The sequence below is a fragment of the Cyprinus carpio genome, chromosome A5 (assembly GCF_018340385.1).
Source record: "Cyprinus carpio isolate SPL01 chromosome A5, ASM1834038v1, whole genome shotgun sequence".
NCBI classification, from domain to species: Eukaryota; Metazoa; Chordata; class Actinopteri; order Cypriniformes; family Cyprinidae; genus Cyprinus; species Cyprinus carpio.
Genome location: NC_056576.1, coordinates 21,190,765 through 21,208,123, shown reverse-complemented (window position 1 = coordinate 21,208,123; position 17,359 = coordinate 21,190,765). Strand labels below are relative to the sequence as shown.

Sequence of the window (17,359 nt, the reverse complement as noted above, 5' to 3'; positions counted from 1 at the left end):
AATTAATAATTTACTCATGTTGTTCCAAACTGTATGTCTTTCTTTTTTCTGTTGAACATGAAAGAAGATATTTTGAGAAATGCCTCAGTGTTTTTTGTCCATGCAATGGAAGTCAGTGGTCACCAACGATGTTTGGTTACCAGCATTTTTAAAAATATCTTCTCTTGTGTTTATAGCAGAAAAAAAGCCATACAGGTTTAGACTGACATTAGGCTGAGTAAATGGTGATAGAATTTTAATTCATGGGTGAACTATCCCTTTAAAGGAGTGTGTCACTTTACTCCACTTATAAAATATGAAAAAAGAAAAATCATAAAAAAAATAAAAAAAAAAAAAAATTTTTTCTGTTTCTCTTTTATTTTATATTTTTCTCTGTTTTAGTGTTTATAATCAGATGACAGGTGGTTTTAGGAATAGTGAGTGATAATGCCATTATTTTAATAAAAATAATGAGAAATTCAATGAAATAGTAAATTTGTGTTAAGAAACTGATCATTTCTGATTATTTTCGATGGAAATGTTGCTCTATTATCATTGTTGGTTTTGTTCCATGTATCAAGAACCAATGATTAATCAAAATCAGAAGATCCTAAAGTGCATGCATTTTAATAATATTACACAATTATTCCTATTCCTAAAATAATCATAAGGCATCTGTTAATCTCATTATCTTAATAAGAGAATGGTTGTGTGTTTGTATTAAATTATTGCACGTGTGTGTCTGAGAGAGTGTTGACTCATTGTCTGTGTGGTGCAGATGGGCAATGACTGATTTGTGTCTTGTAATGTGGGTGCTGGGGGGTGGTGGTCCCTTGAGGTGGAACACAAGCATGACAGGAGCATGGAAACCCCAGAACACCCTTCACTCCACATACACCCCTTCAATCCACATGCATATATCCATATTTATGAACCCACATCCAGACACCTCAAATCTCACACATGTGCAGGCCTGCAAAAAGGCACATGGAGGCAATACAGACTTCCTCTCAGTCATTTTTAGTCTGTCCAGTACCTCAAACACCAACATGTCCATCTTAATTAAGATGATTTCATTAAAAGATTCAAAAATATAAATGAAAACCTGTTCATAAACAAAAAGAACTTGCACATTCATTCAAATAAAGAGAGTGAGTCCATTCACAATCCTCAGACTTGAAATATCCAACTATACACACATACAACTTCACACATTCACTCACAATGCCATATCCTCTTTCGAGCCTTTAGATGACACCCGACCCAGGATTTCCACACACGTCATGACATCTGCTTGCCCTGGAGTCCAGCTCCCATAGGACATACACACACACACACACACACAGTTTATCTGCCTACATTAGTAGACCCACACCAGACCAGCATTTTGAGGACATACACTCTCTAACAGCATCTGTTGGGCCTTGAGCCCTTTGGGACGACAGACCAGTCCTGTCACACACACACACACACATGTACACACCTGTACAAAATCTGCTGGCCTTGAGGGAAGTACTGACCTTTGCCCGATGAAATGTATGTATTATTGGAGCTGCTGTGGATATTTATGTATGTGCAGCCGCTATGTTCAAGTAAAACTGACAAGAATAATCTCACAAAAACAGATCTTGTATATTCAGACAAACACACTGCTGAAAACACATTAAGACAGAGCAGTGTGCTTGAGGTCAGTGCGAGTGGTCCTGGTGGATTTATATTTGAATCTGGGCAGGTACATTTTCTCAACCTTTTCCCTGCTGTCTTTTCACATCAGCGTCTATGAAAAACCAATTCTAACTTAAAAAAAAAAAAATTAAACCTAAAAAGACAAATGATACATGATTTACTATATTAAATATTATATATGAAGCATTAAATAATAAATAAATCTAAATATTTATTATTTACTAGTGGACAAAAAAAAAGTCTCAACACAGCAACAAAAACATGAACCTAGAAGGTGAAAGTGAAAAACATTAATATTAATGTGTTAGACATTACTTGTCAGAACAGGTGCACTGAACACGCCGCAACTGCACAGCCACACGACTGGCTCATGCAGTTGATTAGGCTGGAATGACATGGGCCCCACCTTGAAGCTCTGAACCTCTGAAGAGGAAAAGAGGGCCTCACAGCAGAGGTAGTGTTGGGTTATTAGAGAACCCAGAGTGACAGATGTAGGATAAAAGAGAGGGCAGGAACATCAGCAGGGGTGAAAGAGAGAAGAAAAGGTGAAGAGGTCAGCAGACCAACAGAAGAAGGGGAGGAAGGACAGAGTTGTACTGGGGGAAACAAGGATCGATAAATCTATCTGCTGTTGATTCGCAGTCCGCCTCTTTTGTTCCAGATGGCAGCTGATGTGTGGCAGGTTTGAAGGAGAAATTATGTTGAAACACACAAACACTAATGTTTTGGGTCAGCTAGAATCTTAAATGTAATTGCAAAATCTCTTATGCTCTCGAAGGTTGCAGTTGTTTAGTCAAAAACAGTAAAAACAATTATATTGCGAAATATAAAAACTTAAAATAACCGTTTTATAACTTCAGAAATCATTCCAATATGCAGATTTGTTGCTTAAGAAACATTTTTAGTGCTTATAAACAGTTGTGCTGCTTGTTGTTTTATTTGTTTTTGTGGAAACGTTACAATTTTTCATGATTCTTGAATTAACAGAAGTTCAAAACAATTTATTTGAAAAACAAATATTTACTGTCTTTACTGTCACTTTTGATCAATTGTGTCCTTGCTGAATATACTTCTTTAAAAAATGTCTTATTATAAATACACAAAATCACAAAGTTAAAAAATGTCTTTTCATTGTTTGTTTGACTTAAACTGTTTCAGACCAGCTTTAACATGGACCTGAAAGTTACAAACTTGAACAGGTAAACAAGTTACCTATCTTATCTATCTGCCTAATAAATTACAACAATAGCAAGAAAAATAAACCTGTTTTCAAATAAATAAATGTAAAAAAAGAAAATAAAAATATTGTAGTTTTAAGTTTATTGTAGCCTAAACTGAAAACAAAACCTGTTATTGTGTATTCGGTGTGCCGTCTAGTGTAGATAGACTGTGTGATAAATCACTGATACATTATACAGACATATTCACAATCTGCAGACAAACACAATACAGTACTTTTTTTCAGCAAAGGTCCCTAACCACACAATAGGGCTACCAGCTGCCGTCTCTCTCTCTCTCTCTCTCTCTCTCTCTCTCTCTCTCACACACACACACACACACACACACAAAGCATTCTCAACCACAGCCCTACATCAGCACACACACACACACACACACACACACCCTACACCACTCGGCATCAGAAACACACACATAAGAGCAGCTGTTTAAGCAGAGCTCTTCAGCCCTGGAGTCCAGAGAACAATGCTTGAGCTCTAATCACTTCTACTTCACTCCTGCCTGAAACTTCCAGTGAGAAGCTGGGTGTCCACATCACCATTTAAATACAAGTATAGACACAAAAACCTATATGTGTGCAAAATGGAACATAAAATAAGTAGATCTTAAAATACACACTAAACTTTTAATTCAAACTTTCAATTAAATTTTATTGAAATATCTGGCTCACTTATGGAGCTGTTTTCATTCAGAAACCAAACATACACACACACACACACACACAAAACTCACTGCTGGAAAACCCAGTGACTTTGAAGAAACACATGCAGAAAAATTATCATGACTATTTTGTGTGTAAATTAAAGACTCACTGCCCTCTTGTGGCATAACAACAGCATTAACAGCTTGTCACACGAAATTTAGTTCCTGAAGATGTACATTTGTCTTAGTTTCCTAAATCAATGTACACAAGCATAAGAAAATAATAAATGTATAAAGTTCCACTGGAAAATAATGCCCTACTAGACAAATTATGATACTTATTTTAATCAGATCCTCAAAACCTTATTTTACACTGTATACTGGTCTTCAGTTGTTTCAGTTGTCCTTATACACCATTAATTATGTGACTCCATATAGTGCAAATATAATGTTTCCTGTATGTCAAAGTTAATAACATCATCTTTTATGGAGTTAGAATAAATATAAAACAAAACAAAAAAAATGTTTTGGGGTGAACTATCCCTTTAACTTGTCACAGATGTTAAATAAAATTTATAAATCAGATTCCATTTTTAAAAGTAGGTTCTGTGAATCACCCCACAGCAGGTTAATCTCAACAACCCTTATGTGATAATGTGGTAAATGTAAAAAAAAGAAACATTTTGTTATGGAAGATGATATTTCTACAGGCACAAACAAAATCCCTTTGTGGTCTCACTATTGTTTGCCATTCACTAAAAACAAAAACCCTAAGTGTGTCCTATTGATAAACAGAGAGTAGGTACAAATGTTAACATCTTTGCATTTCTGAAAACTACAAAAGCATCTTCTCAAATAGTCGTCTTTGCCTTTGCACTTAATCGCAGTATTTTGACATCCTGACACTGAACCTTGCAATGGTCAGCAAAGTTAAAATAAGACGTTGTGTCTGTCTATATCACACAATATTTGCAGTCTGGTTGCAGTATCTTATCAACAATGCGTCACACACTGTGTTGCTTGTTGGTTGTCATTTGATTGCAAACACAACTTTCACAATGCAGGTTTGCCATTGACCTTTTCATGCAGTATCGTTAGCGTGCCGGAGGCAAAATCTCGCAACACTTGCACAGTGTCCCTCTGTAGCTGCAGTGATTCTCGTGCAAACTCCTGATGAGTCTCTGCTAGCTGCTGCACTGACTCCGCAAGGAGCTCAAGGGAACGGGAGACCGTGGAAAGAAGAGTGTTGGTGGTGTGCTGCTCCTGCACGCTAAGGCTTGCATTGTGCACTAACTGCTCACGTGAACTGTCTGGCTCCACGCCTGAGAAAGACGAGGGTCTTTTAGTAGAAGCAGTGGCTGTGGAGGAAACATGTCCAGTACTGCCTCTAGTTGTAATTCCATCCTCCTCGGAGTACGAGTTAGTGACAGATGCCATAGAGGATGTTGGGAAGAGGTCACGGTTGTCCTCATCTGAGTGGGATTCAAGATCTGTGATCAAGCAAGTAAACAGTTTAAAGTTATACATCATATGATCAATTGTTTTTGATCATACACTGTAATCGCCAAGAATCGCTGTTCTTGGAACTTTCTATTCATCAAAAAATCCTACAAAAAAAAAAATCTCCAGTTTCCAAAAAAATGTTGTCATTAAATATAACTTTTTTCAACATTGATAATTAGAAATGTTTCTTTAGCACCGAATCAGCATTTTAGAATGATTTCTAAAGGATCATGTGACACTGAAGACTGGAATAATGATGCTGAAATTCTGGCTTGCTATCACAGGAATAAATTACATTTTTGAATATTAAAATAGAAAACAGCTCATTTAAATTGCAATAACTATTTCATAATATTACTGTTTTTACTGTATTTTTGAGCGGATAAATACAGTCTTGATGAGCATAAGAAAACAACAAACTTTAGAACAGTAGTGCAGATTTTGAAAACATGATTGATGGTTCATTATTGAGATCTGAATATGTGATATAAAATAAATATGTGAATAAATAAAGTACACTGAAAATTCGTACAGTGAACTTTTACTGGTAACAGATCGCTGATGTGGACAAATACACACTGCAGCGCTAAATCTATAGAAAATTCTTAATATGGTCCAACTTGAGTATTTTGAGTTTGTTTACCTCCAGTTTTGGAGATGTCATACTGCACCTCACTTGCAACCCCAGATCCACTTGTAGTAGCAGCCATTCCTCCCACATCCATTCCTCTGCTTGGGGAACTGTTGACCGACCCCATCCCCACAAACCCTCCATCCTCCTCTTCCTCATCCTCACACACAGCCTCTTGATCGTCACCGTGACTGCGAGATCTGGACCGCTGTGTAGCTTCCCACGGTCTCTTGTCCAGCTCAAGAATGGATTCCACAATGACTTCCATCGGGGACAATTCAATATTGGACCGTGCCAATCTCAGGGACACCAAAGCACCGGTCCGCAGGGCAGCGACTTTACGTTTCGTGTCACACTTAAGATCTGACCATTTCTTAATCACCTCCATGATCTCTCTATCACACTCTCCAATCTCATTAACACGTGCCGTGATCTCAGCCCATTTCCTGCGCTTCACGTCAGAGGGAACGCCGGCGTTAAACTTACCTATGCAAAGACACAGAAAAGTATTGGAACATTTTCTTTTACTGTTTATTGGTTTTATAGGGACTAATAAAATGATGTACTGGGTGAACTCAGTTTATCACAGATTGGTAACTAGGTAAGCCAAGTTTTGCTTGTCAAACAGAGGAAAACTCACCCACTACAATGTGGCGGTTCTTCCGCACTTCGTCCAGCAGGATGTGCACTTCACTGAAGGAGAAACGTGCCTTTCTCCTCTTGAAGCGCACCATGTTGTCTTGGTTGAGGTAGAGCGAAGACACAGACATCTTCACAGCAGAATATCTCTCTCCAGCTAGGGGGAGTCTGTAAGACAGTGTGGAAATTACACACACATAAATATATATATATATATATATATATATATACACATATATATACATATATATATATACATATACATATACATATACATATATATATATAGAGAGAGAGAGAGAGAGAGAGAGAGAGAGAGAGAGTAATCATGTTGATTTGAATCAGCTCACTCTCAAAAACAGATTTCAACATTTCAGCAGAGTTAAAGAAAAAGGCTACAATTTTAAACATTATTTGTTTATACAGAATCCTGCCATTCAATTAGTAGAAATAGCATATTTTTACTTAGTTTGGGCCTCTGAATAAAATTGAGGTGTTTCTTCCTTTTTTTTGTTTTGTCTACAGGTTTAATAAAGAAAAGATTTTTCAGACTATCATTTCATATGTCAGGCTTCACAGGGTTAAACACAAGAACCATTTGCTTGTGTTCTCACTTATAGAGCCTACTTAAAATAAGACAGTAACATGGTCATGGCACTGAATTTATAGGCAATTATCTATATATATCTAAATAAACTATAAAACTTACATAAAATAATGTATGGGAAGAGTCCGACACTTTATTTGTAGTTTAATTACTGTTATACATTAAAGTGATCACTTCTTATTAATGTAAAAATGGAAACGGTTCCATTTTAAAAACTAATGGCATGTAAAGTTGACGTGTTCCGTCACGTCTCATAAATGAGTGGGGATATAAATCACGTACAACTAAACTAAAGATATGAGTCCTCTGTAAGGTTGAGCATCCAGTGAACATCAGCGTCACTGAGTGGAAAATAGCTCACATTAATTATTCACATATTCACTTGATTTCCAAATACAAGATGATCTTAACACATGAATGTGACGGAAGGAAGAGCAACTACAACACTGGCTCATTCATTCATTCACTGTAAACGTACGAGCGCATGTTTCCATCGAGGTGTAACCATAGACTGTATAAAAACAGGGTGTAACGTTAGTTAGAGCTGTAGTTAGATAAATACAGCGACATTACGTCTTTGTGCTGAAGCAGAGCCGTCGATGTAAAGCAGCTGAATTAAACCGCACACAAACATCCCCAGCAGCACACAGCTGTTGTCGAGTAAACACAATTAATGTTTTTTCTACACAGAACATCATTTTTATCATAACAAAACAAAACGCTTGGATGCGGAAGGCAGTGTCGCCCTCATTTTCCTATTAACGTTACCTACATCATCACTGTCTGACGTTAGCTGTTGAAGCTAGCTAGCAAAATATAACAATAAACTTGTCACCTTGTCACTCACTCTGTAAATTTGTAAACTCCTGAATCGACGTAAGCATATAGAAGTACTTTAAGGCTGCAAAAGCATCGCATAAATACCTCAGAGTGGTCAAATATAATCAATATTTTGTGTTGCACCCAGATATCCAGAAACTTCGTAGAAATCAGCGTATGCGCTGCGCGTGCGCACTTGCTCGCTCGTTCTCCATGGTGTAGACGGGCGGGTGCAGTTACCGCGTCTGACCGCTCCTGTATCGGTGGCGCTGGTGCTCACTAACCCCAACAGGTTCAGCACACATGCTTTAACTAAAGCTGTTGGAAATAGCATATTAGCTAAATAGTTCGCGTTCTTATATGTTTAGGTTTTATTTATAGCTACTGGAATTAAAATTTCCGGATATATAATATATAGAAACAATGACAAAATATTACTGCATCAAAACATACAAAGATCATCAAATTAATCAATAATCAAACTGATGATGAAAAACAGACAAGTTTATCACTTTATACTTTTTTTTTCTTTAATAAAAAAAAAAAATGCATTTGACATCAGTTTTTCATGATGAATTAGTGGCAATATTTTTTATCCCTTATATCCCCCATTGGCCTCATGCAAAATGGCACCAACTGACAACAAGAACATGTAATACAGTTTTGCATATTTGTGACTGCACCTAGACTCTTCATCAGAGCATACAAGTAATTTTCTATGACAAATTTCTTGTAATGTTCTTTCTTTGGTTAGTTTTCTGTTAAACAATTCTACTAATGGGCTAAACGCAAAAAAAAAAAAAAAAAAAAAAAAAAAAAATAGAAGCAACACTTATAGAGAAAGACAATGGCATAGTGGAGTGGCCCACATAACCCCAGTGATTGACCAGCTCCTGGTGTTTCTCTGAAATCAGTGCTATACTGCATGAGAAACAAGAGAGGCAGCTGAGTAAGGCAGAAAGTCAATATTGCATATAAACATGAAACTGATTGTTTCGATCTGAACCGATTGCAGGCCTTCACATCACTCAAGAGTACATTGTCAGCTGCAGCCACTGTGAAGAGACAGAGTTTTATTTTACAATTATATATTACAGATCATTTTATCCTCCGTAAATATGATGCTTATTTTAAGAGAATGTAACTAGTAAAAATGTTCTTACCTCCTGAACATTGACCTTGATTGTGCCATCATTGTCTTTGTCAAGAGTCTTGAAGGCACCTGGTGTCAGCATTAGAAATGAATCAATATTTTTAACACGTCATTTACTAAAGAATAATTTCATTTATAAATTCCTAAGCTTTTAAAAATTTTATACAGATGCACTACACAAACACAATTTAATTTTCAGATCCAATGAGATCCCAGAGCCCTAAACGACCATTTATCATAACTGTGCTGAAAATCCATCTAATTCCAAAATTACTGGATTTTTAGACATCATAAATTTTAACTCTTTAGTATATATACACTCAATGAATATATACAATGTCTGAAATTACCCAAAGCCTGCAGGAGGGGGCAAGAATTAATTGAAGTGAGTAAATTTGGTTAAAAAAAAAAAAAAAAAAAAAAAAAAAAAAAACACCTTCAACTCCTCAACAGCTCCCTTCAAGATGCATGAAAATGGACTGACAAACAATGTTTTCTTTCTTGTTTTGACATGTTCCAATAGCCTTTAGGTTACACCAGACAGTTTTGATACTTGATATTGCTAGTCAGAGACATGGCACTGGGGGAGGGAAATTCCCATTTTAGAAAGCATTTTATTAGACAAACACTTAGTGCCTGTGAGTCATCATCCAAGCAGACATTGACTAAATGCCCCAAAACTTACATAAAGTGCCTGCATACCATAAGGGTGAACATTAAGTTGGCCTTGCAGCTGTCGTTTTATTAAATGCCTACTAAACAAGCCAGCTTTTAGATGAAAGAAAACAAAATTAAGTCAGAGTATACATTTCCAGATCTTGTTACTCCCTCATTTCCTTTCCTCACTCTACTTTATGTACTCCCGACAGAAACCAATTCACTCTGCTAAAATTATAGGCTATATATATTATTTTCATATATTAAAACTTTCTAGAATCAACTTACGGCACATGGCATCAAGTCTCACAAGGCAGCCAATGTAATTGTCAAAGTCCATGTTTCCACTCTCATCGCTATACCGGCGAATAATCATCTGAAAGAGCTGATCATTCAATGGGAAACCTGTCAGAGACACAAGAGACAGGATACGATTTGGAGGATGAACATACAGTTCAGATGTGATCACCACAATGCACGTATATTAAAGGACAAGTTTTCCTGCTTTGTATTATTATAATGTCATAGTATATGTAAACAAATGATATGTACACTTTTTCCATGTTACTTATATCCAGATCTCCTGGTTGTCAGCTAAAGTGTGCAGACTTTCGACAGTTCTGGGACTATTGTGTATTGAAGGTGTTGTAGTGACTACCTTTTTGGCAAAAGATAACACCACAGCTCTTTCTCTGTTTTCTCTATTCATGTGGCAACAATAATAATAAAAAAAAAAAATGACCAATTCCCACTGGACTCAGCATAGGACTAATATTGTCAAAGATTGTTTTTATTGTGTAAACAATTTATGAATATTTTCTTAATATGGCCTATATTTTAAATACACATGCTGATCCCCTAAAGCAGCGGTTCCCAATCCCAGTTCTCACAGCCCTCTGCTCTGCATATTTTGCATGTCTCTCTTAGTTAACACACCTGACTCAGATAACCAGCTTGTTAGAGCTGTGTGCATTAACTGTGTTCCAATTGATATGATCCCTACACAGTGTTCATTGCTCCCTATTCCCTGAGCTGGGGAAATCCATTGAAGTTTACTTCTTTCAGAACATTAATTCATGGATTTGCACTGCGCCGCTGCCTGCAGTATCTTCACACACAGACGACTGTGACATCATCATATACCTCTGTAAATACATACAATTTTAATTCATGTCTCGCACACTTTAATGCCCTTTGAATGGATCATATACATACGTTTCGAACTGGAATCATGGCGGAATATCCGGTGATGTTCACTTCACAGAGCACTTACGTTTGAATAGAACAAACATCGTAAGTGGTAAGAGATACATACGAAATGTGCAGAGCGGGGGGAGGGGACGCACGTACTGGGATTGAGAAACGCTGTCCTAAAGAATGCATTAATTGAGATTTATTAATGTTGTCAGTACAGATGGTGACAATGTGATCCACAATGGGTGTTTACCTGCAGCTCTGAATGCAGCTGGAAGCTCATCTGCTCCAATAGTTCCTGAGCGATCCCTGTCATAACTCTTATAAATTCCCTATAAAACAGACAGCGTATGTTAACTGGGTTATCCTGATGTCTTTTTAATGGTCTCACTGTTTCAATCATTAGTCTATTTAGTCTTAATACAGAGTTTCTGTTGTACAGTAATACCAAAACATGTAAATCTTCCATCAGTAATATGAATAGATCAAAACTACTAAGAAACACAACTTTGTAAATCAAAACTCTAGTTGAAAAAAAAAAAAATCACACAAAGGCAAATCTTCCGGTTGTTACATCTACTCACCTGCCATTTCTTGATGTTGTTCCAGAGATGTTTAAACTCATGAAAGCCCAGTTTCCCTGTGCTGTCACTCTGAGCACCGAGTCAAGACCAAACACCATCAAACAATCTCAACATCAGCCTCAAAGACTTTTTTAATTTATGCTACTGCATATAGATATATTCATTTGTTACATTTGATGTCACCTGACAATCAAACAAAATTATATTACATTACAATATTGTGATGGCTAAATTCACTTGTAGCATCTAAAATAGGAGCGTCCAAACCTGTTCCTGGAGTACCACTGCCCTGCAGAGTACATTGAGTTAATCATATTAGCACTGTCTAATCAAGGTCTTCAGACTGACTGGAAACTTCCAGGTAGTCCTCTGTAGGGCACTGGCCCTTAGACACCTTTGATCTAAAATGACTGATTTTATGTTTTATTTTTATTAAAATTGTACCACCATTTACAGATTATAGGCCATGAATATAATTTTGCCTTTTGTAATCACCAGAATTGTTGTAATAAATTTTCTACTAAAATTACTGTGAAAAATGCAAACTCCGTCTTGTTGGTTTGTATTAGAACAAGTGTTCAGATGAAATGAGGCAGGATACATCCATGACAGCCACCATACTTCTACATGACTCGATGGTAAAGCCATCTGTCTTCAGATCACCATCTGCAATAACATACAGTGCAGAGAGAATCAGCATCATATAGCAACAGAATTAAGGCTACACACACATAAACACATATGCCACTCACGTTTGGAGATGATTTTGTTGAGGATATTCATCAGTTCATTGGGGCTTACTTCCATGTCCTGAAACCAAAGGAAATGTGTATGATAGCCAGTGTTTATTGTTTGTTGTGTATGATAGCCAGTGTTTATGATAGCCAGTGTTTATTGTTTGTATTTGTGTATATATGAATATTTGTCAAATACTAACATCGCCAGCGAGCTGCTGGAACACTCTGCGGAACTGCTTTTCTTCCTCAGACTCATTGGCCTCAGCATAAGCCAGCGGTCTGCGGGGTGGGGGCTGGGGAGGGATGTAATATGTATTTTAATATAATATGTATTTTCAATTATTGTTCTACATTATTAAATTCTTTTTTTAATTGATTATTAATCTATTTACATGATAATTCATTGCTTGATTGTTGATTGGCCCCATATATTACACATCAGAGATATGGGCACTATATGAGCACTGCGGGTTTCTTTCCATTGGCTCTTCTTTGAAACTGACTGACAACAAGCATTAGACACGCTTATGTATAACATCACAATGAGAGCTCCTGTTACTCACAGGATCTGAAGGCACAAACTGGCCAGGGTCAATATTGCTGTGGAAAAAAGCAAAGGCGGTATAACTATGCTTTTTCTTCTTAAAGCTGTGAACATATTCCTTCTCAAATGAGTCCAAAAGGGACAAACACATAATCACACATATTTACATGGAAAAGTTACTCAGTGAATTGCACCTGAAATTACGCCAAAATGGGGCTCAGTGCAACAACGAGTGTTCAATTTTCAAAGGGACTTGGTTCCCATGCATTTTGTAGGGATTACAGGGATTTTAAACAATTCTTTAAAGCTTTAATAGCTTTAATAAAGCAATGAACTACAATCCCACAAAACACTCATATGAATTAAAATGGCAATATAATATAAACAACCTTAGGTACAGAAGAAACAGAGTGAGTCTATAGTGAAATATTGCCTCACCTGACCACATCAATAATGCCTCCAATAAGTTTCTTTGCTAGAAACATCTTTTGGCACAAACAGTTCAGTCACTTCTTGAAAGGAAGAAGAGAGCTAGAATTGTTAAACAACACACACGTATAAGTACACCAGGGTGATAACGGTCCACAAATATGATGGGTCGGTACACTCTTAAAAAAAAAAAAAAAAAAAGCTGGGTTAAAACAACTCAATTTGGGTTACTTTGGCAACCCAACGCTGGGTCAAACATGGACAAACCCATCGTTGTGTTATTTTATCCCAACAAATTGCTTTCTTTACATAAATTCTATAACTAAAATTTTCTTAGGAATAAAAATCTACCTCATCTTATGCTCTAAACCAGGGGTCTCCAACCCTGCTCCAACACACCTGTCTGTAATTATCAAGTAGCCCTGAACACCTTGATTAGCTGCTTCAGGTGTGTTTGATTGGGGTTGGAGCCACTGATCTATAATAGAGAATATATAGATCAGTCGTTGGAGCTGAAATCTGTAGGACTCTTTGAAAAAATTCGAAATTCGCTGCTTATTTGCATAAAGTTGAAGAATTCTGAACTTTTGTCGCCTGACTCGCATCGTCGCTCTGTCGCTGTCGGTGTCGGTGTGAACGGAACTCGCGCAACCAGTAGTGGGAACGCCCTCTAACGACCTCCACAAGCGACAAGCAGCAAAAAGTCGCTGACGGTGTGAACGTGGCGTTTATACAGCGATCTGTCGCGTAACATCGGCATTCATTGTTTGAATATCCTGGAAAAAGTTGGATATTATTTGAAAGATGAGACTTTGTTTCTTATCAAAAGTAACAGTGTATAAAACTGGAAGAGCAGTGGTTAGAACAACGCTGTATTATATATTATATATATATATATATATATATATATATATATACTAATATATATATTCACTAACTGCACCAAACTTAAATCAATTAATACACATTTTAATTTTCACGTTGGCTGAAAGATGTCAGCACACGGGGGTTTGTGGATGTCAATCATCTCAGTGTTTGTTGAACACAATGTGGACACACCTAACGTTACTACAAGTATGTTCTCCATCCATTTACACTAATTAAACCGCAAAAATAAAATAAAATCAATAAACCTATTTTCAAAGTGAAACATGTATAAACTGGCGTTTGCAACAGAATGGAAGTTTAGGGGTAATTCAGGGGAGTTTTCAACTCTTTCGATCGCTTTCAATACGAACGATACTGCGTAAATTATCTTGCTGACTATTAGTTTTGTCAGCAGAAACCTTCTCCTGATAACAGCATTTTGTTAGTTCTCTTTAAATATTTTAATGCATTTAAATAATAATCTGGACACTCAAGCATGAACGATGCTCAGCTAAATTTGGATGCCAGTGAAACATGCTAGCACGCTAAACAAGCTACCTGACATGACTCCACATTGAACAAGTAAAATTCCCATATAATATAAATTTACCAGACACTGTTTTTGCTACTACACATGTAAAGATATTTTTTATCTCGCTGTGAAGGACGTAGAAAGATTAAACTCACCCGTTATCAGCGGAATGTAATGTGAACTGTCGTCTGTAACACAGCAGTACAGTGTCACTGACAGTGTGCGCGGATTCCAAAGTAAATTACGCAAACAGCATACTGCCAGATTGAAAACATAAGAACGATACGCAAACATCGTAGTTAAAGACCAGCCCATATTTCCAAGAATTATAGGAGGGGAAGACTTAACACCTGAACGACGAGCTGTAGTTCGCATGACAGACTGGCACAGGATTATACAAACGTGTAAAAAAACACACACACACAATACAGCAGTCTATAAATAAAGTAATTTATGTTGCAAAAAAGCCATTTTGTTTATCAATGCAGATCTGTTTGTACAAGCTTAGACAACCCTGTAGACTTTTCAGCTTTGAGAAGACAAATATTTAAAAGGCTGCTGCATACATGCCACCAAGTAAGGTATCTATAGTAAAATACCCTTACAGACACTAATGCTCTGCACATACAATAATATATTGTAGACACTTGTATATTGCATTTCCACACTGTGCATTGTGGGTGTAAACATGTATAACTTGTTTGTCTGGTTCAGAGTTCAACCAAGTCTGTGAATGTGTCACTTCTTGCCAAGCAACAGATTGGTCTGGATGACTTTGGGAACATGGCGAATAGTCAGGGAGACTCTGGTGCCGCGGGGCAGCTTGTTGCCCACCTGAGCCCCCGTTGATGAGAGATCCACCACGTGCTCTGACAAAATATCCTCACAAACTCCGTGAATACCATGCAGATAAAATTTGTACATGTCATCCTGGAGAATCAGCAGACTTCTTCGTTGTACCAACAATGATAGCATGTCGCGGCTTTCCTCTGTTTGAGGAGTTTCAGACTGCAGGAAGAGGAGGAGAATGTTAACAGACTGGTGTGCTTGTGTTTGATAGTTTGATTGTTTGCCTGAGTTCGGCTGCTACCTGAGTCTGACAAACAGGCTTGTAGAAATCCAGAAGTGTATGAGAACCCAGACTGAGAGTTGTTACTGTGGGGTGATACAGTGGTCCATCCTCATGAGGCTGAGAAAGAGGGAAGGAAAAAACAAGTGGGTTAGAAATGATAACTACAGGGAATTAAAAGGTAATGCACTCTCTTTACCATAATTCCCTCCCCAGGCTTGTATTCATTTACAAGCACATGATTAGCTGTCTTTCCAGCAAAAGTTCCAAGAGCCGATATTTTCTCTGTGTACTTTAGCAGCCAATCAGGGAGTTTCTAAGCAAGCATTCCTTTGGGATTTGGCAATCCACCTGGAAAAGGAAAAAAACAAAACAATCGATGTCTTTTTAAATACCCTCTCCAGCTTATACTGAAGTTAAAGTAACAATCTGTCAAAAACAAAAGAGCTACAACTACACAGGGCACAGCTTCGAAGTCTAAGTCATTATTCGTAAATAAATATTTCCTGTAGGCATGAAAATGAAATTGTTTTTGATATCATCAAACAGAAATAAGATAAAGTATATCAGGTAGTAGTGATTAACCATATAAAACATACAGTATCATGTTTGATAGATTATCAACATAAAGCTTTGCTGAAAAACCTTTTGCACACAAACTACTACATGCCTTCTGCCCTCCGACTGATTGTTCTTGATAGACAGACTTTTTTTTTTTTACTAAGTAAAAGGCCTTTTAGTGTAATTCTTCAGGTTGCGGTAAACACATCTTTTTGCTGTGAAATCTTTAATTATTTTATAAAGTAAACACAAGCATAAGTTTTATATTGTTTGTAATATTTCAAGATGAACATTTACCAAGTCATCTTACTAAGACATATTACTTGGAGATATAGAGTAAAAGCTTATATTTATATGCATTTATAAATATTGTACTATTATGCTATACTATTATGAGGACCTCCTCATTGATTTATTACTTTTTGGCAATATTATAAAAATTATATACCACATTGCATATTTCTGCTCAGTTTGAGCCTCTAAATAAACAGGAGGTGTTTTTTGTTTTTTTTTTGTTTTTTTGAGGTGTTACTGTACAGGCCATAAAAGCCTAAGACATCACATATGATACAAAACAATAACATTTTTAATTATTGTTATTTTATTATTATTCATTTTTAATAACAATTTAAACCTTTTTTGTTATATTGTTATCACTGAAGTGAAAGTTCAATATTTAACTGTTCCATTGGAAAAAACAAAACAAAGCTGACAATTATTTTATGTCAGGCTGTACTTGGTTAAGTGAGAATTTGCATTGATTTATTTCAAATATAGCCTGTTACTGACCCCAGTTCTGTAGCCTCCTCCCTGACAACTGTGTCCACTTGGGCTTGGGAGCTCTGTATACTTACAAAAGAGACACAGGGCAGTGTGTATACAGCACTGCTGACATGTTATGTAGGTACATAATAGCATTACAGATAAAAGTCCTAACAGTTACCTGCTGCAACTAATATTCCTCCTCGGCCTCCGTTATAAAATTTGGAACATAATAAATAGTTGGAGGAGCCTAAGTACAAAACATTTAATTAAAACAATAACATAAATGAATGAAAAATAAAGGAAAATGACAAATATCAAAGCTTACCTCCTTCACAATGTACTTTTTCAGGTCATCAGCAATGTTACACGGATTTGCCATCGTTGTCATGTAAATAATTAACCATCACAGATTAATTGACAATGAAAGAAACTGACTGTCATGACACCCACGAGTATCTAAGCAAGTACTCTATGTCTAAAACTTAATATGACGACCATGAAAAGTACTTCATTAATGTTTAC

At 36.7% G+C, this 17,359-nt stretch overlaps 2 protein-coding genes and 1 pseudogene across 7 annotated transcripts; all 3 read right to left on the bottom strand.

Moving 5' to 3' along the window:
* Positions 1-3,533: 3,533 nt before the first annotated feature.
* LOC109059733 (nuclear apoptosis-inducing factor 1-like) lies at positions 3,534-8,010 on the bottom strand. Of its 2 annotated transcripts, none has more exons than XM_019076900.2 (4): positions 7,851-8,010; positions 6,321-6,506; positions 5,693-6,166; positions 3,534-5,036 (listed from the first exon to the last, which is right to left on the bottom strand). In XM_019076900.2, exons 2-4 carry the CDS (start codon positions 6,448-6,450, stop codon positions 4,600-4,602), a joined length of 1,041 nt encoding a protein of 346 aa, XP_018932445.1. In that variant the 5' UTR covers positions 6,451-6,506; positions 7,851-8,010; the 3' UTR covers positions 3,534-4,599. The 2 variants fall into 2 exon arrangements, with proteins under 2 accessions (XP_018932445.1, XP_018932444.1); XM_019076899.2 differs by having other exon boundaries at positions 6,321-6,487; positions 7,851-8,009.
* Positions 8,011-8,282: 272 nt separating this feature from the next.
* On the bottom strand, positions 8,283-14,748 carry LOC109059739 (calpain small subunit 1-like). 5 transcript variants are annotated; one of them, XM_019076905.2, is made up of 11 exons: positions 14,598-14,748; positions 13,053-13,145; positions 12,634-12,670; positions 12,271-12,363; positions 12,086-12,143; positions 11,935-11,999; positions 11,334-11,402; positions 11,003-11,081; positions 9,844-9,960; positions 8,909-8,967; positions 8,283-8,800 (listed from the first exon to the last, which is right to left on the bottom strand). In XM_019076905.2, the coding sequence occupies exons 2-11, from the start codon at positions 13,097-13,099 to the stop codon at positions 8,774-8,776; spliced, it is 651 nt and encodes a 216-aa protein (XP_018932450.1). In that variant the 5' UTR covers positions 13,100-13,145; positions 14,598-14,748; the 3' UTR covers positions 8,283-8,773. The 5 variants fall into 5 exon arrangements, with proteins under 5 accessions (XP_018932450.1, XP_042612335.1, XP_042612334.1 ...); XM_042756401.1 differs by having other exon boundaries at positions 13,053-13,126; positions 14,598-14,681; XM_042756400.1 differs by lacking the exon at positions 14,598-14,748 and adding an exon at positions 13,395-13,462.
* A 124-nt stretch (positions 14,749-14,872) lies between these two features.
* Positions 14,873-17,359, bottom strand: LOC109059736 (annotated as a pseudogene).